Below are 26,896 nucleotides of genomic sequence, written 5' to 3'. Positions count from 1 at the left end.
TATTGAAAAGTACAAGCAACAACGTACCACAATAAGCACAATACAGATATCTTTGCACTTTTGCTCTTAATCTTTTGTCTTATCTAAATGTTGAGAAATATTTTCTAAGAGTACAACATTATAAACACCCTCTTGTGAAAGTTATTAAGAAAACTATTGAATATGTTCTTTTGTAACTTAGCCCAGTAGTAGTTGCATCTCTCAACAACTTGATTGTACTATGTTAGATGGTTGAGAAAAATTAAACACAATCAATCTGACTAGTAGGTGTTCAATGGAAGTGTAATTTCATTTGTGAATTAGTGGATTAAATTCTCCAGATTGAAGGGACTGAACGTAGCTATCATGTTGATGGTGAACTAGGATAAATTGGTTGTGTTGTTCTGTTTTTCTATTTATTTGCTTTGTTTTCATCACTTTATTTTAGCCTTGTTAAAATGGTTTTAAAATGAAACAAAGTTCAACCCTCTCTCCCCTCTTTTCTTGTGTTTCTCATTCTTGAAGTTGTGCATTTGAATTTTTGAAAATATACTATGTTAATATTTGAGAATACAAAGTTGAACATTTTCTCATACAACCTCTTGTCTATATTCCAATAAATAGTGGTGTATCACAAAGAAATTATGATGTCATTGGAAGGCAGGGGTGATAGTAGGATTTGAGTTTATTTGGTTAAGTATACATGGGACATAACTCCGTATTTAATGTGATTTTGGGTCTATAGTTGTTTGGTAACCAAAGCTCTATGATTGGTTCGCTTGATCAGACCATATCCTAATTTGAGATCTGTTGTAGCTTAGTCATGATAAAATTTGATGGATCATCCATTGATTTGAGTAAATGCGATAATGGATATAGGTGTTGTGGCCTGTGAAGGTGTTGGGAAATATAAGAAAATCGAGGGTTTGAATTATGTTTTTCCATTTCATAAAATTATTTGTGTTAGTTGAACAAAAATATATATTATTTATCACAACATTCAACTTATGATTATAAAATGGTTTAATTACAATAAAGTTGATTCATAAATAACTTAGATTAAATGCAGAGAAACAATAGAGAAGTGATAAGGATCTCAAGAGCATGCAGATGATCCATATTTTAATAAATTAGGATGAACTATATTTATTTTAATTTGATTTTTAGTTTGCTTTAATTTGTAATTGTAATAATTTAAATTTAGATTTAGTTGATGTCTTGTGTAAGTGAACATATTTTGTTTCCTTAAATTTAGTTTATTTTAAAAACATATAATGTAAGCTCAATATGGGTCGAAAGAATGAAATCACTTATGACTCATTTAAGTTTGGAGATAGTCTTGCTATAAATAGACATTTGTAGTCTCATTTGAGACAAGATTGAAATGAATTAGAGTTTTCTCTTAATGAGAATGTTGAGTGAGATATGTCTCATTTTTGAATTTTTGGATAAGAACTTGCTTGAATCTTATTGATGGTTTCCTTACTATTATGATGATTTATCATTGGTTTATCAATCATCTCTTATTGTAGCATCTTTTCCATTATGTCACCTTAATCCATCATTTGTTCATTTTTCTCCTTCATTTGTTACTTTATGTGAAAAAACCAATTGGTTAGATCTTTAATCTCATGTTGAAGTACTCACATATCAAAAGATGTAGATTTGAGTACTTTCATATAAGAATGAAGATCTAATCAAGTGGTTTCTTCACATAAAGTAATAAATGAACAGGAGAAATAAAAAAGTAATCATTAATTTTCTTACTTTACTATAGAGTTAAGACCTCTAATTATCAATTTCAAATTAGACGGCAAACAATTTATTTGTTATAGACAACAAATAAGCATAGGGTTAAATAAATTTTTAGTCTAAAAAAAATTACATTTTTAGTTCCTACAAAGTTATTTATCAAACAGTTTTAAGTTGATATTTATTTTTTTTACAGATATTTTTACAATATTAATAAATGTTTCTTTACAAAAAATAATCTTAAAATTATATTTTTAGAGTCATATTTTTTTGTTATTTTTATTTAAAATTTATATTATTTAAAAAATTCATATTTAATTTATTTTAAATTAAAAATATTTAAATTTCTTTACAATATTTTATAATATTTCATACATGCTTGTAAAAATAAAAAATTATAAGATATTTAAACATATTTCGTTCCAAGATGAAATAAATTTTTTTTAAATTGGTTGTGATGTCAAATAATGATAGGCACCCTAGTTCAATATAGTTATCAAATGGCTATTATCTTTTGTTAGCTCTTACCTACCGGAACCGAATATGGTCCATTGATTATTTACAAAACAAGATAGGAAAATGAAGATCACACCATCATACCCCTACAAGCTAAGAACTACAGTGACCATTGTTATTAATTTGCTCTGTTTCCCTGTTTTTCTGTGTCGGCTATGCCTTTTCTATGAAAGTGGATTTTTAAATTCTACTAATAAAAGGCCCAATAGATAAACTTGGGCTTGTCCTATGAAATCTAATTGTTTACAAGAAGGTGGTTGCTCATCCCCACACTCCCCACACCTGCTTAGAGGCTCACCAACTTTCTAAAATATCTTTTATTGGAAAATAGAATTCAGTTCACTAAACTCTCATATTCACGTTTCTAGTATCTATCCATACACAAGTCATGTTAGATTTTTCCTTACATTGCATTTTCAACACTCAACCTCAAATCTTTATATTTTTCACACAAAATATATGTTCAAAAAATACCATTATTCTATCTATTGGCTCTATCAACATTATTTTCGTTCATTACAAAGGTAATGTAGCTTTATTATCCTCCTTCTTGTCCTTTTATTTTTCAAACTTTTTTGAAAACTTGTACTACATATTATCGGATTGTGGGATCTAGTAGCAAAATTTTCAAATATTTAAAACTATTGGATTCATGCTTTTGGTAGTCACTTTTCAAACATTTACTACTATAGGGTTTATGTATACGGTAGTGTTTTTTTTATAGACCAAAAAGATTTTTTTTTTTTTTGCATAACAAATTATGTTTTAATTGTTTTGTGAAATAATATGGTATGTTTGTAGTTATGGTTGATACACCCGATAAATCAAAACATGAGTCTTCACTTGATTTGAAACTTGAGTCTACTGTTGATTTGAAACCCAAGGCAACAATTGATTTGAAACAGAATATTGTAAAACCAGTGGTGAATGATGTTGACTTCGAGAAAAACTTTATTACTGATAAGAAATATAGCTCTCGAGAATATTTGATTGCATAGGTTCGTTGTGAAGTCAGAAAGTTAGGATTTTCAATAGTAATAAAAAAAATTTATCATGGTTCTGATAGACGAAAATAATTTTTTATATTGGGTTGCAAAAGAGGTGATGTGTACAAAAGAACCAAGAAGAATTTGAAATGCAAAGACATAAGATCTAGGAAATGTAAATGTTCGTTCAGGTTACGTGGTTATTTCTTGGCAACAAAAGAATGGAATCTTAGTGTTATATTAGGAAAACACAGCCATGAGATGAATCCAAAGTAAGAAGGTCATCTCGTTGTTGGTCGTTTAAAGGCAAAATAAAATAAATTTATTGGTGAGATGACAAGGAACATGGTCTCACTAAAATATATTTTAATGAATTTGAAAGATAAAAGAAATGAAAGTGTGACAAAATTAAAACAAGTTTATAATGCATGTCAAAGATACGAGAATACTATAAGGAGTCCAAAATCATAAATGCAACATATGTTAAAATGTTTGGATGTCACAAATATATATACAAATATAAAACGATTGATAAATTTGAAACTAAAATTCAAGTTGATGGATTCAACGTATAACACATTTTAACACTTGTTTAACACTTGACAATGTATAGAACGATTGTTTAACACTTTTTCTTCTAGGTTGTTGATGGATTCAACGTATAAAACAAATTAATATCAAATGTCGTTGTTTGAGATTGTTGTTGTGACTTCAGCATAGATACATATTCAATTGCGTTTTCTATTAACAAGCTTGAAAAGGAGAATAATTTCACTTAGGTTCTATAGATGTGTCATAATTTGTTAAAGTCTTATAAAAATATTCCCAAGATAATTACCATTGACAGAGATTTGCACTGATGAATCTGTAGAGCTAGAAACACAAGAAAGAAATGGTTTGAATTATGTTTTATTTTAAAAATCGTTTATAAAAAGACTAAACCAAAGTAATGAAAACAAAGCGGATAAAAAGAAAAACAAAATAACACAATCAATTTATCATAGTTCACCACCAACATGACATCTACGTCTAGTCCCATCAACCTGGCAGATTTAATCCACTAATTCACCATTGAATCACACTTCTAATGAACACATACTAGTCAAACTAACTGTGTTCGTGCCTTCTCAAACTTCTAGCTTCGTACAGTCAAACTATTGAGGGATGCAACCACTACTAGGCTACATTACAAAAGAATAAGTATAGGTTCTCTGAAAATAATCTCTCACGAAAGGGTGTTTACAAAGTTGTACTCTTAAAAATTTTGTATTAAATCTTTTGAGATTGATTCACCATTAAAAATTTATCAAAACTTATGTTGGTACGAAGACAAAAGGAGTAGAGGATGTTGGAACCAAGTAGGTTTTATACTTAGAGTTTTGATGTTAACAAAAGTACTTTATGAGAACAATATATTTGGCTTCACAGAGTATGAAAGAAGATTCGTGTTTTTAAAGACAATCTAAAATAAGATTTGATTCAGATTTATAATTGATGAAAGTTTTCGACCAAGTCGAAAAGAATATAGGGTCAAGACTATAAGAAGATATGATCAACATCTTATCAACAATACAATATGAATTATTTACAAGAAGCTTTGATCAATGGTTATCACAAGAATATATGAATTATTTACAAGAAGATTTGATCAAGATTTATCACAAGAAGATATGAATTATTTACAAGAAGATATGATCAATTTTTTTTACAAGAAGATACATTTATTATTTGCAAAGATATGATTTAGATTTTGACAAAGGACAAAATACTGAATTGGATTTAGTCATATTCCTACTTGTGAAAGTTCAAGAACCAGTCCAACATTATGTTCCTTCCTAGATCAAAGCAAGCAATTGGAAGGAAGTTTCATCTGAAGAATTTGTGAAAGCATTCTTAACAAAATACGAATAGTAACAATCTAGAGAATTTACAAACTCAATCTTAAAAAAATACAAACTATATCAATATGAAGAACTTACAAACTCAATCTTAGCAAAATATGAACAATATCAATATGAAGAATTTACAAACTAAATCTAAACAAAACACGAACATAATCAATCTAGAAGAACTGGTCAGATTTGATTCATAAATAAAGAATCTGATAAAGAACATATTATCAAAAAGCATCTTGTTCAAAATTATTTTTGAATAAGATCATTGTTGAGCAAACTTGGAATGAAGATACACTTCAGAATTAATTAAGGACTAAATTGAAGCACTAGTTTTGTCTATAAATAGATACTCAAGGCTGAAGAAGAAGATTTGAATTACCAAAGGTGCGTTTCATAGTGTATTCACTAAGCGGAGTCTTAATGTTCTTTCATCTTAGTACAATCACTAAAGTATACAATGTAGAATCATGCGAAATTTACTTGATTTAGGAATTGTGCACTTAATCAAAAGTTATAGTGCTTTAAATTGTTCTCACAGAATTATTTTGTAATCATCAAAACAAGTCAGGGTCATAGTTCTTCAAACCAATTTTGTTCTAAAAGAATGTTCAAACCAATTTTTTTCCACCTCTACATGTATTTTTAAATATATTTCTAGATAAAATATAGTTTTTTCTATTCTGAAATTTTTGAACATATATGTTGTTTTCTTTAGAAAGATTGGAGGAATAAAATTGCTATGAAACAAAGTTGTGCAATTAGGATCATAATTCATAAACAGCGTCACCAAGAGAGCAAAGCGACAACGATCAAAATTGTGTAACAAACATGTAACATTTGATTTATTTTTTTTTAAGACAAACCACCACAATAATGGATTTTGCACATCAATGACAACAAATGAATCTTCACAACCATTGACTATTTGAATCGGTTAAACTTGGACATTTGGATTAATTATTGACATGATTTAAAGTTGGTTACCTTGATCAGGAATCTTGACCCCTTGATTGACTCTACCGAAATTTGATTTTGTGGGTTGAGATGTTTACCGCTAGATCAATCACTGTTTGTAAAAGACTTATATGGTATATTTGCAAATTATTATCAAATCGGTTGTCCAATAATAGAATGGTGTGGATTTAATGAATTAGTTTGATCGGATTATAAATTTAACACCACTAAAATTTTAAGTTATATATTTTGGGTCCCTTTTGATGTGATATAATTTTTAATTAAATTTTTTTTATAGAATAATTTATATAATTGTTGAAGACTAAAATGTATAGACAAAAATATATGTACTATTGATTCAGTTAATTTTTAATATGCAATATATAAATAGTCACATGGATGAGTTAGTGAAAAAAACTAACTCAAATGTTAATTAAAATTTTAATAGTACTTATAGACTTTTTTTTTTCTTTACAGTATTATAGAAGCTGTCTTTAACAATATAAGTTTTAATAACTTGTAGAATTATAAAAAAAAAATTACAAATAACAATGATTACTATTGACCATTGATTAAAAAATATTGTAGAAAATGATTTGTAAACTTTATTGAACAACTTTTTGCTATTCCATTGATTAACAAGAGTGAACGACACAACCGTAAAATCATGAATAAGAAATGAAGCACCATAATGAGGGTTTAAGACGTTGTAATGGAATCTCATTCATAGGATGCATTTGTTGAAGGTGCAAATACGAGAATGAAGGTTGAATTGTGTTTGTCTTAGTTGGATTCTTTTTTATTATATAAATAAAACTGGTACGGGTTTGATGACTTAGAGCAGAAGCAGTAACAAAACTAAGGAATGCATGAGTAAAGTGACACAAGCAATTTATCATGGTTCACCACCAACTTGGTAGCTACGTCTAGTCCCCTCACTTAGAATGGTTTAATCCACTAATTCGACTCTTTGAATTACACATAACCTGACCCTACAAGTTAGATTTCTCAAAACAGTTTGACAACCCAAGACTTTTTTAGGAACACAAACACTTTGACTCTATAAGCCAAGTCTTCTCTACACAACCCGACAACCCTAGATTGTTGAAGGCACACAATGCCTTGACCCTACAACTCAAGTTTTCTCCACACAATCTAACAACCTCAGATTGTTGAAGGCACAAATACTTTGACCCTACAAGTCAAGTGTTCTCAACATAGTCTAACAACCCCATAATGCTTGAGGAGCACTAAAGCCACTATCGGGTTGGGTTACAATGAATTGGTAAGTGTTTTGGTTTTACTTTTGCGAAGCAGATTTGATACAATGATTTTCCTACACTACAACACTTAGAGTATTTAACTTTGAACGAGTGATTTACTAGAACTTAAAATCTTAAACTTTGAATACTTAGAAAAATTGAGCTATTGAGGTTTTTTTTTTGAACAACTTTGATTTTTAGAATTTCTGAGTTTGTTGATCGTTATTCGTTTCGTCTTCTTCAGCCTTGAGTGCTATTTATAGGAAAATTAGGGCTTTAGTTTTTTTCCTTGTGAATTATGAATGGTATCTTGATTCCAGCTTGGTCAAAAAATATTTCTTCCAAATATAGTTCTGAAAGGTATGTTTTGATAATATGACCATTTTGTAAATACTTCTAGACGAATATAATGTGTGTTTTCTCCATATTTCATTTTTAAATGGATTTACTTGAGTCTTCCTTCATACACTTTATTTGATTTGGGCGGAAACAATTATGTGCTTGTTCTTGGACCTTCAAAAGTATGGATACGGCTAAGTCCAATTCAATATGTTGCTCAATCTATCAAAGCCTTTGACCTTCCCTCAGAGTCATTGACTTTTCTCCATTAGAATTATTTACTTGATTGTTGGAGTCAGATGTTGTGTTGCTTGAATAATTAGAATCACATGTTGTGTTGCTTGAATAATTGTAGTTAGAGGTAGATGCAAAGCTGTGTGGCTTAGAATTAGCGGCATGAGCAACTTCGCCTTTTTTCCATTATCAGAGTCGGTGCAACTTTAGATTGTGCTACGTATCAGAGATATCACTTTTGAACGAGTAGCAGTCTTCACAGTCAACACAACTTGAGCTTCAGAGGCAGACTTGAATTGTAGCTTCGAATTTCATTATGCATATAGTAGACTTCATCAAAGGCATCCAAAGATTTTGTTTAACAAATTAATGTTGAAATACTATTCATCAAAGGAATGTTGAAGTTACTTTTCATCAGAGGCATGTTGAAGGTACTGTTCATCAGAGTCATACTAAAATTATTGTTCATCAAAGGCATATTGAATCTTTAGAGATAAAGATTTCTCCAGAGGCACGTTGAATCTTCAGGGGCATGCTGGAGGCATGCTAACCAAAAGCATGCTTCAGTCTTCAGAGGCAGATACGCAGACTCATTGGAGGCATGATAACCAGAGGAACACTTCAACCTTCAGAGGCAAACGCAGAAACATGCTGAACAACCAGAATTACGCTATCAAAGGCAGATGTGCGAACTTTTCTAGCGCGTGGATTTTCCTGATTTGATTTAATTTCCTCTAACATTTATACTTTATCTGGTGACTTCCTTTAGTGGGTATCCTTTGGTAGTTTTCTCAGGTTGTTTCCTTCTATTTTCCTGTTCTAATTTCTACATACTTAATGAAGCTATTAGTGCAATAAATTATTCTCATAAAATACTTTTGTTAACATCAAAACCAACTTAGTTCCAACATTTGTTGGCGCCATTGTCGAGTTCAAAATGGTGTGTAAAAAATTCCTCAAATATGTTGAAAGTACACCATATTGGATGTGGAGTAGGAGAAAATTATAAGAGTGTGGACATGCCATGTATTTCAATTTTGCAACACAACCAAAGAAATAGTTGAATATGCTCACGATAGGTTATAAAGGTATTTGTTGGATAGTAAAGGTGATCTGGTGAAGGTTTGGGAAGCGATGAACAATATGACGCAAACATAGTTGACTAAGATACAAGTCTCATTTAGAAGGAGTTTGATTGTGTTAGAACACAAATACAAAGACAAGGTTTTGTATTCAAATTTGGTATTTAAAATTTTAAGAGTTGGGTTGAATTTTATTCACTACGAAGAAGCGCAAGCAAAGGAATTTGTTATGAAAGTGTGGTTGTGTAATTAGAAAAACTTATGGTTTTTCATGTGTTTGTATCATTGTTAAGAAAGTAACACAAGAAATGTAACATCCCACTTTTAGAGACATTATCTCGAAATACTATATTTAAAAATATGGTCCGTTTTATTTTTTTATGAAAAAAAGATTCAATTTCTCGCACAAGCAAAATAACAAATCACACATTTAAACTCAACAAACAACTCATAGTTAATTAAAAATCCTCCAATATCTCAATCAAATAATTAATTAATCAAGTATTAGAATTTCAAAACATCGTACCAAAATAGAGAAATAATAATTGCTATGAATTAAAGTCTAAAAGAAATAACGTCCCTAAAACTGACTACAACTACCCATCCTAGAAATTAAAAAGAAATACTCCATCTATTCTTCCGCAAACTCCTCCAGGTGCGAAAGCAAATTTGCGATATCATGTATCCAAAAGTGAGGGTCATCTCCAAATAACAAACACAAAGCAAATAGACATACATATATAGTTATTAAAGAAAGTATAATTAAATCATATATTTCATTTAACAATTAAAATCACAAAGCATCAAAGATATAAATCAAGTAGAATACACAAAATCCTATTGGTTAGACTATATGCCAATGCATGATTCTGGAAAATTCACCACCCTATAAAGCAAAGAGTCCCACCATTGAACAATATCCCACTGTTGGACTTGTCCCACCGTTGGACAAATGCTCTTCAAAATTTCATGTTTAGTACTCCACCTTTGAGAATTTTTCTAAATCACGTTACATTTGCAATGAACTGTCGTCACATACTCATTACTAAGTTCATGCCACCAATGCATGCATAAATGCATCACCTTAGCTAGTAACAAAATAGATCACTCAACTAGAGCATTCAAAACTATTCAACTTTGTCCTAAACCAACCTGGTTTACACACAAAGTCATCAACTTGAATAATCATCCAATCAAAATACACAAATTGCTTAATCACATAATATCATTCATAAATAGGCAATTCATATAACACACATATTTTGAAGATAACTCACAAATAGAACCAATACATAACATCACATTGCATTTATATAGCATAAAATTCAAGTAGGAAAGTGAATGGAATTATGCCCTTACCTTTTCGAGCGTTGTTCTTAAAATTATTAAGTATTATCTTTTCTTTGATAGGGTCCGACACCTTCACAAAATAGTCGCTCACTAAGTGTCAAAATTCATCTAGTCCTACTCCTATTTAAGAATCTGAGGTTACTTAAGGTTCACATCAAAAAAATGTTAACTAAAACATTTAAATCTTGTATTTAAATTAACAACATAAAGTAATTATTAAATAATTTCCCAAATATAAAAAGTTTATATAGTTTAATTCTTCAAGTAAAAAAGAATACAATAAGAAGATAAATTTCAATTACTTAGCCAAAAAACTAGATTAGCCTATGTTATAATGGAGATGTGAAAAAAAAATCATTACTTTTGTTGTATAAATTAGCAACAAATTTAGAAATGATTTTAATTTTACTTTCCATCAACCAAAATAAAATTTCTCTTTAATAATACTAAAATAAAATACACACTTAGATTTAATTATAATCTCCTGTAATTTTTTTTCCAGTAAATTATTATATTTGAAGTTTCTCGATGTTGAGATTTTTTGTTATAATTTATATGCTTCTAGTATCATAAATATTTCAACAAATATTTTAACTTAAATAATATCAAAATTGAATTATAAACACTAATAAAATCAAGAATGACATAGGTGATCCATCAAAACTTAAATTTCAGATTTCATAAAAATCAGTTTTTCAATACTTCTAAATCGGTTTGTTATAATAAAAGTATTCTTAGCTTTTCAATCATCCCAAAAATATTTCCTAATTTCTTTGAGTCTAAAATCAACCCCTTAACTAAAATAAAAAAAAAATCAGAATTTCTTTTTGTTTCAAATGCAACTAAAAATAAAATCTTTGACCTGCAACTTTTAAAATTAAAATGTAAATGAAATAACTCTAATAACAACTTTCAAAACCTTTATTATTTATGAAAAAAATATTATTTTTAACTACAATAAAGTTTCTTTTTTATTTATAAAATTTCTTCAACAATCAAAATATCACACAATAAAATTTTAATCAAATAAAAATTGAGTTTTGTAGTAAAAAACGATTTCAATCGGTTAAAACACGACATATTCTTTTTAACGACTTCTTCTGGATCAAAATTATTTTTTAGTAAAGATAAACATTTTCTCTAATCTAAATACGTTTTTATATCAATATATTAAGAAAATCCTAATAAATAAATTGCATGTCACGGTTTCCACGTAGAGCAAAAATACTTATTTGATAAACTAATAGTAAAGCTGGGACTTTAAAGATAAGTAATAAGTAACAACTTAATAGCACTTACTCGATAATTATAATCCGCAAAATTAGCATCTATTTCTCTTCCTAAGGCTTTATTTTTTTCCTCTAATTTTCTCCCAAATGCTAGATTGGAGTTTTGAGAGAGTACGAGAGAATGGAGGAGACGCTGAGTTGTCTTGCTCGTGTTAGGGGAAGCTCTTGTTATAGTCTTAGTTACAATTAAATTTCTCTTTAATAATACTAAAATAAAATACACACTTAGATTTAATTATAATCTCCTGTAATTTTTTTTCCAGTAAATTATTATATTTGAAGTTTCTCGATGTTGAGATTTTTTGTTATAATTTATATGCTTCTAGTATCATAAATATTTCAACAAATATTTTAACTTAAATAATATCAAAATTGAATTATAAACACTAATAAAATCAAGAATGACATAGGTGATCCATCAAAACTTAAATTTCAGATTTCATAAAAATCAGTTTTTCAATACTTCTAAATCGGTTTGTTATAATAAAAGTATTCTTAGCTTTTCAATCATCCCAAAAATATTTCCTAATTTCTTTGAGTCTAAAATCAACCCCTTAACTAAAATAAAAAAAAAATCAGAATTTCTTTTTGTTTCAAATGCAACTAAAAATAAAATCTTTGACCTGCAACTTTTAAAATTAAAATGTAAATGAAATAACTCTAATAACAACTTTCAAAACCTTTATTATTTATGAAAAAAATATTATTTTTAACTACAATAAAGTTTCTTTTTTATTTATAAAATTTCTTCAACAATCAAAATATCACACAATAAAATTTTAATCAAATAAAAATTGAGTTTTGTAGTAAAAAACGATTTCAATCGGTTAAAACACGACATATTCTTTTTAACGACTTCTTCTGGATCAAAATTATTTTTTAGTAAAGATAAACATTTTCTCTAATCTAAATACGTTTTTATATCAATATATTAAGAAAATCCTAATAAATAAATTGCATGTCACGGTTTCCACGTAGAGCAAAAATACTTATTTGATAAACTAATAGTAAAGCTGGGACTTTAAAGATAAGTAATAAGTAACAACTTAATAGCACTTACTCGATAATTATAATCCGCAAAATTAGCATCTATTTCTCTTCCTAAGGCTTTATTTTTTTCCTCTAATTTTCTCCCAAATGCTAGATTGGAGTTTTGAGAGAGTACGAGAGAATGGAGGAGACGCTGAGTTGTCTTGCTCGTGTTAGGGGAAGCTCTTGTTATAGTCTTAGTTACAATTGGGTTGAGTGGTTCCACTCCAAATTAGCTTTTTAATATATTATAGTATGATCTTACTAATTCTTTTAATTGCACCTTCTACAATTATACGCATACATTCACATTCAAATAAAATTTATCTTATTGCTAGTAACACCACCAACCTCAAATATTTCTATGCATCGGCAAATTAAAAATCACAACATTTAATTTCATGGAATAAAACATAAATAGCAATATCACCTACCTAAATTAAAATAGCAAGATACCTTCAATTAGTTAGAAAACCACTAGTAGTAACAATTACTAGCAAAATAGTTCACATTGAAGAAAAATAAAATATTTTTAATATATAAGCAAAACCATAATAAAATATTTAAATATGAGAATAAAAATAGAACAAAATATACAGGTCTTACATTCTACCCACCTAAAATAGTTTTGTCCTCGAAACTAACATTAGTGAAAAGCTTCGGGTACTGCTCCCTCATATTGTCTTCGAGTTCCCAAGTGGCATCTCCAGTGGCTTGATTCCAGATTACCTTCACCAAAGGAATTTCTTTGTTGTGAAGCATCTTGACCTTTATGTCCTCAATCCATGTTGGAGGCACTTCAAAAGATAAATCATCTTTCAACTGCACTACATTTGGTTCAATGACGTGTGGTAGATTCTTGACGTACTTTCGCAGCTATGAAACATGGAACACATCATGAATGTCGGAAAGGAGCGGTGGTAGTGCAACTTTTTAAGCTACAAGTCCGATTCGCCTAAGGATTTGGTAAGGTACACTGAACTTTGGCGTGAGCTTTTTTTCCTTGATGGCTCTACCAATTCCAGTAGTGGGTGAAACACGTAGGAACATGTGTTCACCTTTTTCAAATTCGAAGGGACTACGGCGTCTATCAACAATACTTTTCTAGCGACTTTGGGAAGTTCTCATCCTTTCTCTTATTTTTTTGATCTTCTATTTGGTTTGCTGCACCATTTCTAACCCCATTATGGTACTTTCACCATCATGATACCAACACAATGGTGTCTGACACTTCTGTCCATAAAGGGCTTCATATGACACCATCATGATACCAACACAATGGTGAATTCAACTAACAATAAACATTCATCCTAACCCCCACAATTATCTAAGACACAAGCTCTTAAAATATCCCCTAAGGTTTGATTGGTTCTCTTTGTTTGTCTGTCAGTCTACAGGTGATAAGCAGAGCTTAGTCTCAACTTCGTTCCCAATGCTTCATGCAAAGCTTCCCAAAAATGAAACGTAAACTTTGGGTCACGATCTAAGACGATGCTAGAAGGCACTCCCTGAAGTCTCACGATCTCTGCAATGCAAATTTCCATCAACTTAGTCACATTATAAGTAGTCTTCACGGGTAGGAAATGAGATGACTTAGTTAGACGATCAACTATCACCAGATCGAATAATTCTTCCTCTGCTTCTTGGGTAATCCTATAATTAAATCTATTGAAATACTATCCCACTTCCATTTAGGCACATCTAAGGACTGCAACATTCATGTGGATCTACGATGTTCTACTTTAGCTTTCTGGCATGTCAGGCAAGCTGCACGTACTTGGCCACTTATTTCTTCATTATGGGACACAAATAGTTTCGCTTCAAATCTTGATACATCTTGGTCACTCCTGGATGAAAGCTCAATTTACTCTTGTGTGCCTCCTCTAGAATAAACTCCTTTATCTTGTCCATTGCCGGAACACAAATACACTCGCTGTAGTGTAAATATTGTGTGGTTCAAATTTGAATTGTGGTGCCTTCTCCTGCACAATTAACTGCATCTTCTACAGAAATAGTTCATCGTTTAACTGATATTTCTAAATGTCCTCAATCAGCCCATTAGAGATGTTGATCATGCTAAACTTTAATCCTCCTAGAGAAAACTCTGCATCCTAAATCAGATTACGAAACCTCTCTAACAGTTCTTGTTCCTTCACCATTAAGGAGGATATAAAGATATTTTATCTACTTAAGGTGTCTACCACTACATTGACCTTTCCTGGATGGTATTGCAAACTAAAATCATAATCCTTCAAGATCTTCATCCACCTTCTTTGCCTCATATTGAGCTCTTTTTGATCAAACAAGTATTTCAAACTTTTGTGGTCGTTAAAAGTTGTAAATGTACCTTCATACAAGTGGCGTCGCCAAATTTTTAGAGAAAACACAATCGCAACCAATTCTAAATCATGTTTGCAATAGTTCCTTTCATGTGTTTTCAATTGTCATGATGCATAGGCTACTGCCTTCTTATTCTACATGAGGACACTTCTCAATCCTTGATGAAAAGCATCACAATAAACTTCATAGAGTTCATCTGGGTGTAGTAAAACTAGCACCGGCAAGGTCATCAAACGTTCCTTTAACATTCTATAACTAGCCCCGCACTCCTTTGTCAATGAGGATACAATCTTAGCAAAACCTTCAATGAATCTCCGAGCATAACCAACTAATCCAACAACACTTCTAATATCAGTAACAGCCTCTGGCCGTTTCCAATCAACAACTGCTCTTACCTTGGCTGGGTCGACAACAATTCCATCCTTTGAGATCACATGCCCCATAAAATTAACTTCCTCCAACCAAAACTCACACTTTCACAGGTTGGCATATAATTGTTTCTCGCGCAACACTGGTAGGACTTGATGTAAGTGCTCCTCTTGACTTTTAGAATAAATGAGAATGTCGTATATAAATACCACTACAAACTTGTCCAAAAATGGGTGGAAGATACGATTCATGTAGTCCATAAACACTACGGGTGCATTAGTTACTCTGAATGGCATTACAAGATACTCATAATGTATGTAACATATTCGAAATGCAATCTAGAGAATGTCTTCTGCTTTAACTCTAATTTGATGATACCCAAATTTCAAGTCTATCTTGGAGAATACCACTGCCCCTCAGAGTTGATCCATAAGGTCATCGATGCGTGAAAATGGGTATCGATTCTTAATTGTGGCCTTGTTGAGTTGCCTGTAATCTACACAAAGTCAAGAATGTACATCCTTCTTCATTACCAACGAGACTGGGACTCCCCACAGTGAAACACTTGGTCGAATAAATTGTTTCGACAATAATTCTTCAAGTTGTTCTTTATGTTCAGCCAACTCGGAAGGCGACATTCGATAGGGTGCAATTGAGATGGGTCCAATATATGGGTGTAAATCAATAGGAAACTCATTCTCTCGAATTGGGGGTAGGCCAAGTACGTATGTCGAAAACACATCTGGAAAATCTTTAACCACTAGTACATCCTCTATCTTGGCATCGTGAGTGACCTCCACATGAGCTAGGGATAAAATCTTTCCATCTCCCTCTTTACGGGTGACCCTGACTTCATGGGTTGCTAGAAATTTAGAGAGCCCTGGGTCGGAGAAAATTACAATCTTACAACCACAATCTAACAAGATATAATGGTATGACAACCAATTCGTACCGAGAATTACATCAAGGTTTTTAAGAGGTAGAAAAATGAGATTCACAATAAACTTCCTACCCAACACAATTATAGGACAACACATACAAGCTGTATTCGTAGTTAAAGTCTTATCAACAACAGTAATAACAGACAAATCAAACAATAAGGTTGTGATAGGCAACTTCAATAGTCAAAAAGAACGGGTATGATGTTACCTGAGATTTTGCGTTCCCCTTGAAAGGATTCATTCGGACGAGAGACCCCTTGACTATTCATATTGTAAACTCACCCTTGAGATGTTGGGCGTGTGACTTTAGTTGCATCCACTAAAGCACCAACCTTGGATTCCCTATAGTCCATAGCAAGTTGTTCTGGTTTCTAACAATTGTAACATAGATAATTCATTTTAGTGCACTTATCAACAAAATGTCATGGGTCTCCACAATGATCGCAGTAAGGCTTAGTTCCCATTCCCCTTCCTTTATATCTCGAGTCTGGAATCATAGGAAGATATTCTACCTTAGCTTCCTGAGAATGATGATATGGCTTTTTCTCGGGTTGACTATGACTACGATTTTGATTGTTAGAATGAACTGGTCCCGTAGAGTTATTATTATTTCCACGGTTCAATCTGCGATTTTTCATAGCCTCAATTTCTCTACACTTTTCCACCAGTGGTTGGAATCGTTTGATTCCCAAGGGCAGTACAAAATCTTGAATTTCATATTTTAGCCCATCTTGGAAGCGGTGACACATAAAGTCTTCATCAACGATCTGACGAAAAAATTTGAAATATCATGACAACGATTTAAATTTCTCTGCATATTCTCCTACAATCATACCACCTTGACGAGTTTGCATGAAATCATCACCCAACTTTGTTCTAGCGCTAACTGGAAAATACTTATCTAGAAATTTTATTTGAAAAGATTCCCAATTAATCTCTTCTTGAGCAGCTTCCATCATCAACTTGGTGCTCCTCCACCAATACTTAGCATCCCATAGTAATAGGTAAGTGGCGTAACTCACTTTCACCCCGAGTGGGCATCGAGTCACTTCAAAGACCTTTTCTACTTCTTGTTACCACTTGTCGGATTTTTCAGGGTCAACATCTCCATGGAACTTGGGAAGGTAACACATGCGGAAATCTGTCAGACCTCTAGATTCAACGGCTCTTTCTTCCCTTTCATTTCTTCGCAGTTCACGTTCATTCAAGAAGGCGATAGCAGCAGCCATCTGTACCATAGCTTGAGCCATTTGAGCCATCCTTGTTTAATTGATCTCATTAGTGGGATCACTAGCACTTAAAATGCGTCTCGGAGGCATAGTTTCCTACAACATATAATCTACTTAGTGCTAGACATCAATCTCTAATAAACAAAGATATTGTCCTTACTCAACGAGAGTAAGGGGAACTCTAAATACCACACTCATACTAGAAGATAAGACAAGGTCATAAAGAGACACTACGAACTACCCTAGAACCCGACACTAGTCAGCTTCAGACATTCAACTCACAGCCCGAATCAGACCGAATTGCTCTGATACCACAATGTAACATCCCACTTTTAGGGACATTATCTCGAAATACTATATTTAATAATACGGTCCTCACATACGGTCCTCACATACTCGTGAATAAGTTCAGGCCACCAATCCATGCATGAATGTCATCACCTTAGCTAGTAACAAAATAGATCACTCAACTAGAGCGTCCAAAACAATTCAACATTATCCTAAACCAACCTGGTTTAGACACAAAGTCATCACCTTAAATAATCATCCAATCAAAATACACAAATTGCTTAATCTCATAATATCATTCATAAATAGGTAATTCATATAACACACATATTTTGAAGATAACTCACAAATAGAACCAATACATAACATCACATTGCATTTATATAGCATATAATTCAAGTCGGAAAGCGAATCCAGTTATGCCCTTACATTTTCGAGCGTTGTTCTTAAAATTATTAAGTATCATCTTTTCTTTGACAGGGTTCTACACCTTCACAAAATAGTCGCTCACTTAGTGTCCAAATTCATCTAGTCCTACTCCTACTTAAGAATTTGAGGTGAATAAAGGTTCACATCAAAAACATGTTAACTAAAAAATTTAAATCTTGTATTTAAATTAACAACATAAAGTAATTATTAAATAATCTCTCAAAGGTAAAAAGTTTATAGAATTTAATCTTTCAAGTAAATAAAAATACAATAAGAAGATAAATTTTATAGATTAGCCTGTGTTATAATGGAGATGTGAAAAAAAAAAATTATAACTTTGGTGATATAAATTAGCAACGAATTTAGAAACGATTTTAATTTTACTTTCCATCAACTAAAATAAAATTTCTCTTTGATAATACTAAAAAAAAAAAAAAACAGAATTAGATTCAATAATAACCTCCTGAAATTTTTTTCCAATAAATTAATATATTTGAAGTTTCTGGACATTGAGATTTTTTATTGTATTTTATATGCTTCTAGTATTATAAATATTTCAACAAATGTTCTAGCTTAAGTAATATTAAAATTGAATTATAAACACCAATAAAATCAAGAAGTACATAGGTGATCCATCAAAACTTAAATTTCAGATTTCATAAAAATAAGTTTTTCAATACTACTAAATCGGTTTGTTATAACAAAATTATTCTTTCTAATTTATATGCTTGAAGTTTCTCGACATTGAGATTTTTTATTGTAATTTATATGCTTCTAGTATTATAAATATTTCAACAAATGTTCTAACTTAAGTAATATTAAAATTGAATTATAAACACCAATAAAATTAAGAAGGACATAGGTGATCCATCAAAAACTTAAATTCCAGATTTCATAAAAATAAGTTTTTCAATACTACTAAATCGGTTTGTTATAACAAAATTATTCTTTCTAATTTATATGCTTGAAGTTTCTCGACATTGAGATTTTTTATTGTAATTTATATGCTTCTAGTATTATAAATATTTCAACAAATGTTCTAACTTAAGTAATATTAAAATTGAATTATAAACACCAATAAAATTAAGAAGGACATAGGTGATCCATCAAAAACTTAAATTCCAGATTTCATAAAAATAAGTTTTTCAATACTACTAAATCGGTTTGTTATAACAAAATTATTCTTTGCTTTTCATTCATCACAAAATTATTTTCTAATTTCTTTGAGCCTAAAATCATCCCCTTAACTAAAAAAAAAAAAAAAATCAGAATTTCGTTTTGTTTCAAATGCAACTAAAAATAAAATCTTAGACCTGCAACTTTTAAAATTGACATCTAAATGAAATAACGATAATAACAACTTTCAATACATCTATTATTTATGGGAAAATTATTATTATAATACGATCTTACAACTTTTTAATATATTATAGTACGATCTTACTAATTCTATTAATTGCACCTTCTATAATCATACGCATACATTCAAATTAAAATAAAATTTATCGTATTGCTAGTAACACCATCAACCTCAAATATTTCTATACATCGGCAGATTAAAAATCACAATATTTAATTTTATGGAATAAAACATAGATAACAACATCACCTAAATTAAAATAGCAAGATACCTTCAATTAGTTAGAAAACCACTAGTAGTAACAATCACTAGCAAAATAGTTCACATTTAAGAAAAATCAAATATTTTTAATATATAAGCAAAATCATAATAAAATATTTAAATATGAGAATAAAAATAGAACAAAATAAACGACGTCTTACACGAAACATCTATTCAACTTGAAAAAGTACACACTTAATGGAAGAGTCTACGATTTCATGATGATGTTATCGTAAAAGAATAAAGTAAGTCAAATGTTTCCATTTTAACATAGTTGAAAGCATTTAGTATATTTTAATTAGTTAAATTAAATAATTGCTAACTTAGTGAATTCATGTGATAGTATAGAAAATTTACGTACACCTTTGAATTTCATAATCGATTTGACAAATCAGATTACAGTACGAAACTACTTATCAAGGAACAAATTCATGAAACAGTTTTCCTAAAAATGACGTCGTTGAATCCAACTAGTGAGAAGGTGAAAACCAAGGGCGCACCAAAGAAGCTTAGGTGAACACCAATAAATGGGTCAACTAAACGTTATCAGTCCTTGTGAGAGCATGTTGATTCACTATATACATAATGTCCAATTTCTCAATAAAAACTATCATGCCCTAGAAAGAATAACACATGTATTGGCAATCCCTCGCCTAATCCGTTCTCAAAACCAAAATTTTCATTTATTGATCATATTTCTCTTTTTATGAATTCGTATATTGGCAAAATTGTGGATGTTGTTGGTGATAGGAATTGTGAATTTTGGGTTGTCACCTCACATCTTTGTAACGGCGAGGATAATCATGCAATTGTCAAACAGGATCTCATTAGAGAGATGAGTGATCACAAATCAAATATGTCATATTGTATTCGTCAGAGAATAGATTAAATGTTATCAAATACGCTTTGTATCTTGGAAATTTTTGTAAGGCTCCTACAAAAAATGGATGTCATTTCCAAAAATGAGACATCTTGTTGGAACTCAGTACAATATAGTTGTAATTTAGTTGACAAGATTTCAACATGGAGTTTTTGAAACATTTCTACCACTATGAGGTCGTCCGCCCCCAAATCCAACTTCACATCTTTTGTCGATTATATGGGTCAACCAAAATCATTTTTTCATGTATACTTGAAGAACAATTGTCCATTACCTCTAACATATGTAGAATGGGGAGTGCACCACAAACCAGAATCAAAATCATGGGAGAATCCATTTGTGGAAAAGATGTCTTTGTTTGATGAACTAATGGACATTGAAAAATGTATTCATCCACCGAAAAATCAAACGTTGACAAACTAATTGAAGTAATAGATGAAGATGATATTGCCGACCTTGGAACAAGTTAGTAAAGATGTAAAGTACTATTAAACAACATTAGGATGTAATTAAATGTATACGATATATATGGGTATAATGAAATAAATCGCGTATTTTTTTTATATGATTCTGGTTCTGCGTAGATCAGTTTCTAGTTTTACATATTGCAGTTTCTGCAATTTCCTGTCAAATATACTATCAGATTCTAAGATTTGGTAGTGTAATTTTACATAAATTAACTACCAGATGCGTGAATCCGATAGTATATTGAAAATTTTTTTTCAAGTAAAATACATTACCAGATGTCAGTATCCGGCTGTGTGTTTTTGAGTAAATTAACTACTAGATGCGTGAATCTGACAGATAATTAAAGTTTTTTTTTTTGCCAAGTAAAATACACTTTTATACAATTTGTGTGGTTCATGTTTAACCCTAATTTATGCGATCAATATTATACAGACAGTTATATAAATACGAGTCTTTTAGGTTATCATGAATCTTAAACTTCTTTTTTCTTATTATAATTTCATACATGGTTCAAGAACAGGTTGAAGTTTATTTCAAACATTTAAAATCTCCAAAAATATTGGAAATTTGTAACAAAGGTACTCTATCAAAACTAAAGAGTCATCTGTGTTCCCCAAGTAAATGTTTTCCAAATAAGGGAAACTCTTCAATAGATGTTCTCACCAACTTAAGACATCCGTGACTTAGTTAATGGAAATTGTTGTTTTTAATTTACATTATTTAATGACAAAATTATGTTAAGTTTTGTTTATTTATGTAATTCTTAAATTATGTTATTTATGTAGTTTCTAATAAATTATTTTTACTAGCAACTAAAACACACAAACAATCTTTATTCTAGAAACCACAAATTTCATCATTTGAAATGAATATCAAAATATTATAATTAACCATGTACATTTAACCAAAGTATTATAAGTAACCAAAATATTAAAATAATATACATCTACTTCAAAAGCAATTGTGACACCCTAAACCCAAAAAAAAAATTATTTTTATTTCCTTATTTTCTAAACAATGAAATTATTTCGAAACAAATAAATAAATATAAAATTTTCAAACTTTTTTTTTTTGGTAAAAAGTATCACATAATCACGAACACGTCGAATAAATTCCAAGGTTCAATCAAACTTAACAACTTGAAATCACAATATCAAACAACAAAATCTTTTTTGAAGTACACATACTTATGTGTTAAATCAAGTGCAATTATAGTCTCAACCCGATGTCACTATCAGAACGGGAATTCCCAAGATAAAAATACTCAAAATAACATCAACACAATGCATAATAAGAAGGGTCTCCAAGACATGATGGCTTCCGCCTCTCCTTATGGTACTAGTCATCACCTGCAACTTACAACTCGTCTGCGTCCATCGCAAACGCCAAACACAAACAACGAGGGGTGAGTATCGAAATTATGTAACAGTATAAAATATACGAGGAGAACACGCAAGCAATCAAATTATCATAACCTCAGAAGCAGTCAAGTGTATAATATCAGCGGTCCATCAAATTTATTCACAATAAGACAATCACAATGATGAAATGTTATGCATGTCCTATACTCTATACTTCATCATTTGGTACCATTCTACTCTGAAGTACTTGGTTAGGAGGCCTGATACTATGCCACTACAAGAGTGGACGGACAATTCATGAATGGCCAAGTCCTCATAGATCCCATCAACCCAACCCGAGACACATATACGCCACGGTCGGGGTACTCTTGTGTTGCACGGTAGCTCCCGACCTTAGGGAATAACCCACTAATCCACCTAGGAATTCCCCACTAGAGGTACCCCAAAGGTCTATCAGTCTTACCTTACAGTTCGACTGTAGCCCTCCACGATCAGGCTCATTCAGTTGGTGATGGTGATGATGCAAGGCGGCTTGTGATCAAGGTACAGAGAGGAAATATGCTTTATGGTTTTAGTGATGATGCAAGGTGGCTTTTGATCAAGGTATAGAGAGAAGAGTGTTTTATGGCTTTCCTGATGATGCAAGGCGGCTGCTAATCATTCCTAATGTGGCTCTGTTAATCTCCGTTCCTCTATATATATATACCTAGTATTAGCCTATGTCATTAATACTATAATAATAATTATAATTATTATATTATTATATTATTATAATTATTATAATTATTATTATTATTATCCCATTTTATTAGAGCTAAAGGTAACAACTAGTGTAACAACACAAATTCACTCCTTGTATTATTTTATATATATATATATATATATATATTTAAATAAAGTTAAATAAAGTTAAATATAGTTAATATTAATGATTTAAATCAATTACTAAAGTAAACACACAAACACACCTAAATAAATTAGAACACATATTAACACTCATAAAAAAAAATAGTATTGTATCATTATACTATTTAAAATAAGGTAATGAGAAATTGGAGTTTTACATTTCTCCCCCCGTTTGAAAAAAAATTTCGTCCTCGAAATTTACCTGACGGAAACAGTTTTGGATAAGAATTGCGCATCTGGCTTTCGACCTCCCACGTAGCACTTTCACCAGTAGCACCTCCCTAGACAACCTTAACCAATGAAATCGTCTTACCCCTTAATTCTTTGGTCTTTTGGTCCTCAATCCGTAGCGGTAAGGTCTCAAAAGTTAGATTCTCTTTTATTTGGACCTTGTCTGACTCAATCACGTGCGAGGGGTCGAAAATGTACTTGCGAAGTTGAGACACATGAAAGACACTATGATGATTAGAAAGAGACGGAGGCAACGCGATCTGATATGCTACATTACCGACACGTTTAAGAATTTGGTAAGGTCCTATAAACCGAGGAGTAAGCTTTCGCATTTTTAATGCCCGACCAACCCCAGTTGTTGGAGTAACTCTCATAAATACATGATCAACTTCTTGAAATTCGAGGTTTTTCTTTCTTTTATCATGGTAACTCTTTTGCCTACTTTAAGATGCTCGCATCTTTTCCTGAATCATTTTATCTGTTGAACAATCTCGGGTCCTAACACAAGGTTATCACCCGTCTCAAACCAACATAGAGGGGTCCTACATCTTCTCCCATACAACGCCTCAAAAGGGGCCATTCCAATGCTAGAGTGGAAACTATTGTTATAGGTAAACTCTATAAGTGGCAAAAAGCTATCCCAACTTCCATTTTGTTCCAACACACAAGCTCTCAACAAGTCTTCTAGGGATTGATTGGTTCGCTCAGTCTGACCATCTGTTTGTGGGTGGTATGCTGAACTCATCCTAAGGTTCGTACCTAAAGCTCTTTGTAAACCTTGCCAAAACTTAGAGGTAAACCTAGGGTCTCTGTCCGAGACTATACTTGATGGGATTCCATGCAACTTCACAATTTCCTTTATATATATTTCAGCTAACCTTTCCATAGAATAAGTTATGTTTATCGGAATAAAGTGAGCAGATTTAGTTAATCTATCCACAATAACCCAAATATTATCGTGCCTTTTTGGAGTTCGAGGTAAGCCTACAACAAAGTCCATAGACATGCTATCCCACTTCCATTCAGGAATACTCAATGGTTGCATCAAACCTGAAGGTTTTTGGTGTTCTACCTTAGATTTTTGACAGATCAAACAAGCATACACAAACTCAACAACATCTTTTTTCATTTTAGGCCACCAAAATATCTTCTTGAGGTCCTTATACATCTTTGTGGCTCCAGGGGGAATACTTAGACAACTCCTATGTCCTTCCTCTAAGATCATCTTTCTTAACTCCTCTACATCGGGAACACAAATTCTCTCCTTAAATCTCAAAATTCCATCCACACCTATTTTAAAGTCAGGTTCTCTCCCTTGGTCAATCGACTGTAACTTATCTAAAAGGTATAAATCCAATTTCTGGTTCTTTTCAATCTCTTCCAATAGTCCACTAGTTACCTTCAACATTCCCAATTTAATACTTTTTGGTGTCACTTCACAAACTAAACTAAGGTCTCTAAACTGTTCCAACAACTCACTATGCTTAACCGGTAAGGCGGGCACACTCAAAGTCTTCCTACTCAAGGCATCAGCCACTACATTGGCCTTTCCAGGATGATAGTTAAGCTCAAAATCAAAATCTTTAAGAAATTCCATCCACCTACATTGTCTCATGTTCAACTCCTTCTGATAAAAAAGATACTTAAGGCTCTTATGGTCACTGAAAACCTCAAATCTAGATCCATATAAATAATGTCTCCACATCTTAAGTACAAAGACAACTGCTGCTAGTTCTAGGTCATGGGTAGGGTAGTTCCTCTCATGAATCTTCAGTTGTCTAGAAGCATATGCTACCACTTCCCATCCTGCATAAGTACTCCACCTAATCCTGAACCACACGCGTCACAATATACTACAAAGGGTTCACTCAGGTTAGGTTACACTAAGATCGGTGCAAAGGTCAATCGTTTCTTAAGCTCTTGGAAACTATTCTCACAATGAGTATCCCACACGAACAATTCCCCTTTTCGGGTCAACTTAGTTAAAGGTAATGCCAACTTGGAGAATCCTTCTATGAACCTACGATAATAACCTGCCAATCCTAGGAAACTCCTAATCTCAGTCACTGATTTAGGTGCTTTCCATTCTAAGACACTCTCCACTTTGATAGGATCAACAACTATTTCACCTTTTGAAATTATATGTCCTAGGAAACTTACTTCCTCTAACCAAAATTCACACTTAGACAACTTGGCAAATAATTATTTCTCCTTAAGGTTTTTCAAGACTATTCTTAAATGTTCACCATGTTCTTCCTTAGTCTTAGAATACACTAAGATATCATCTATAAACACAACCACAAAAGAGTCTAGGTAAGGGTGAAAGATTCGATTCATGTAATCCATAAACACTGCTGGCGCATTAGTCACACCAAAAGGCATAACCAAATACTCGTAATGGCCATAACTGGTCCTAAAGGCGGTCTTAGGGGTATCAGAAGGCTTCACTCGGATCCGATGGTAACCTGATCTCAGATCAATCTTACTAAACACACATGATCCTCTCAATTGATCCATAAGGTCATATATCCTAGGTAGCAGATACTTATTCTTGATTGTCACTTTATTAAGTCGACGATAATCCACACATAACCTCATAGAGCCATCCTTCTTCTTAACCAACAACACAGGTGCACCCCATGGTGAAACACTAGGTCTTATAAATTGTTTATCTAAAAGCTCTTCCAATTGCTTCTTAAGCTCGTCAATGCTAAACTCAATCTCACGCTCTGGTGGTAAACTAGTGACATCTTCAGGGAATACTTCAGGGAATTCACACACAATAGGAACATCTCGCATTACCACTTTGTCTTCAAATTCCAGTGAGGCTAGGATCATGTATAACTGAGCATCTTCTTTCAAGAGTGCCTTCACTTGGTTGGTGGATATATTTCTAGGCTTATCCATCTCTTCTGACTCCATGAATTCAATGGTTTTACTAAAAAAATCTATGCGGACACGGTTGGTAGATAACCAATCCATACCAAGAATCACATCAACCAAACACAAAGGTAAACACACTAAGTCAACTCGGAAGTCCCTTCCACACACATGGATAGAAATGTCAAGACAAACACTAGAGGTATCAATAGAATCACTAGTTGGGGTATTCACAATCAAATCATACTGCAAACGAGATACATGTAGTCTTAAACGTCTAACACAG

At 31.8% G+C, this 26,896-nt stretch overlaps 2 protein-coding genes across 2 annotated transcripts in view; both read right to left on the bottom strand.

Annotated features, from left to right (window-relative positions):
• Positions 1-14,058: 14,058 nt before the first annotated feature.
• Positions 14,059-15,450, bottom strand: LOC113787758 (uncharacterized mitochondrial protein AtMg00860-like). The gene is made up of 2 exons (XM_027336910.1): positions 15,156-15,450; positions 14,059-14,192 (listed from the first exon to the last, which is right to left on the bottom strand). The coding sequence occupies exons 1-2, from the start codon at positions 15,448-15,450 to the stop codon at positions 14,059-14,061; spliced, it is 429 nt and encodes a 142-aa protein (XP_027192711.1).
• Positions 15,451-23,215: 7,765 nt separating this feature from the next.
• Positions 23,216-26,896, bottom strand: part of LOC140918891 (uncharacterized) — a 4,544-nt gene continuing 863 nt past the window's right edge. Inside the window, exons 3-9 of the mRNA XM_073363803.1 lie at positions 26,354-26,856; positions 25,977-26,260; positions 25,613-25,859; positions 25,445-25,559; positions 24,897-25,357; positions 23,929-24,168; positions 23,216-23,285 (exon numbers count right to left, since the gene is read on the bottom strand). Coding sequence (XP_073219904.1) covers positions 23,216-23,285; positions 23,929-24,168; positions 24,897-25,357; positions 25,445-25,559; positions 25,613-25,859; positions 25,977-26,260; positions 26,354-26,856 — 1,920 coding nt within the window. The remainder of the gene's footprint in view (positions 23,286-23,928; positions 24,169-24,896; positions 25,358-25,444; positions 25,560-25,612; positions 25,860-25,976; positions 26,261-26,353; positions 26,857-26,896) is intronic.

The sequence above is a fragment of the Cicer arietinum genome, chromosome 1, assembly GCF_000331145.2.
Source record: "Cicer arietinum cultivar CDC Frontier isolate Library 1 chromosome 1, Cicar.CDCFrontier_v2.0, whole genome shotgun sequence".
Classification (NCBI taxonomy): Eukaryota; Viridiplantae; Streptophyta; class Magnoliopsida; order Fabales; family Fabaceae; genus Cicer; species Cicer arietinum.
The sequence above is the reverse complement of the archived record's forward strand: the minus strand, read 5'-3'. Positions and strand labels throughout refer to the sequence as shown.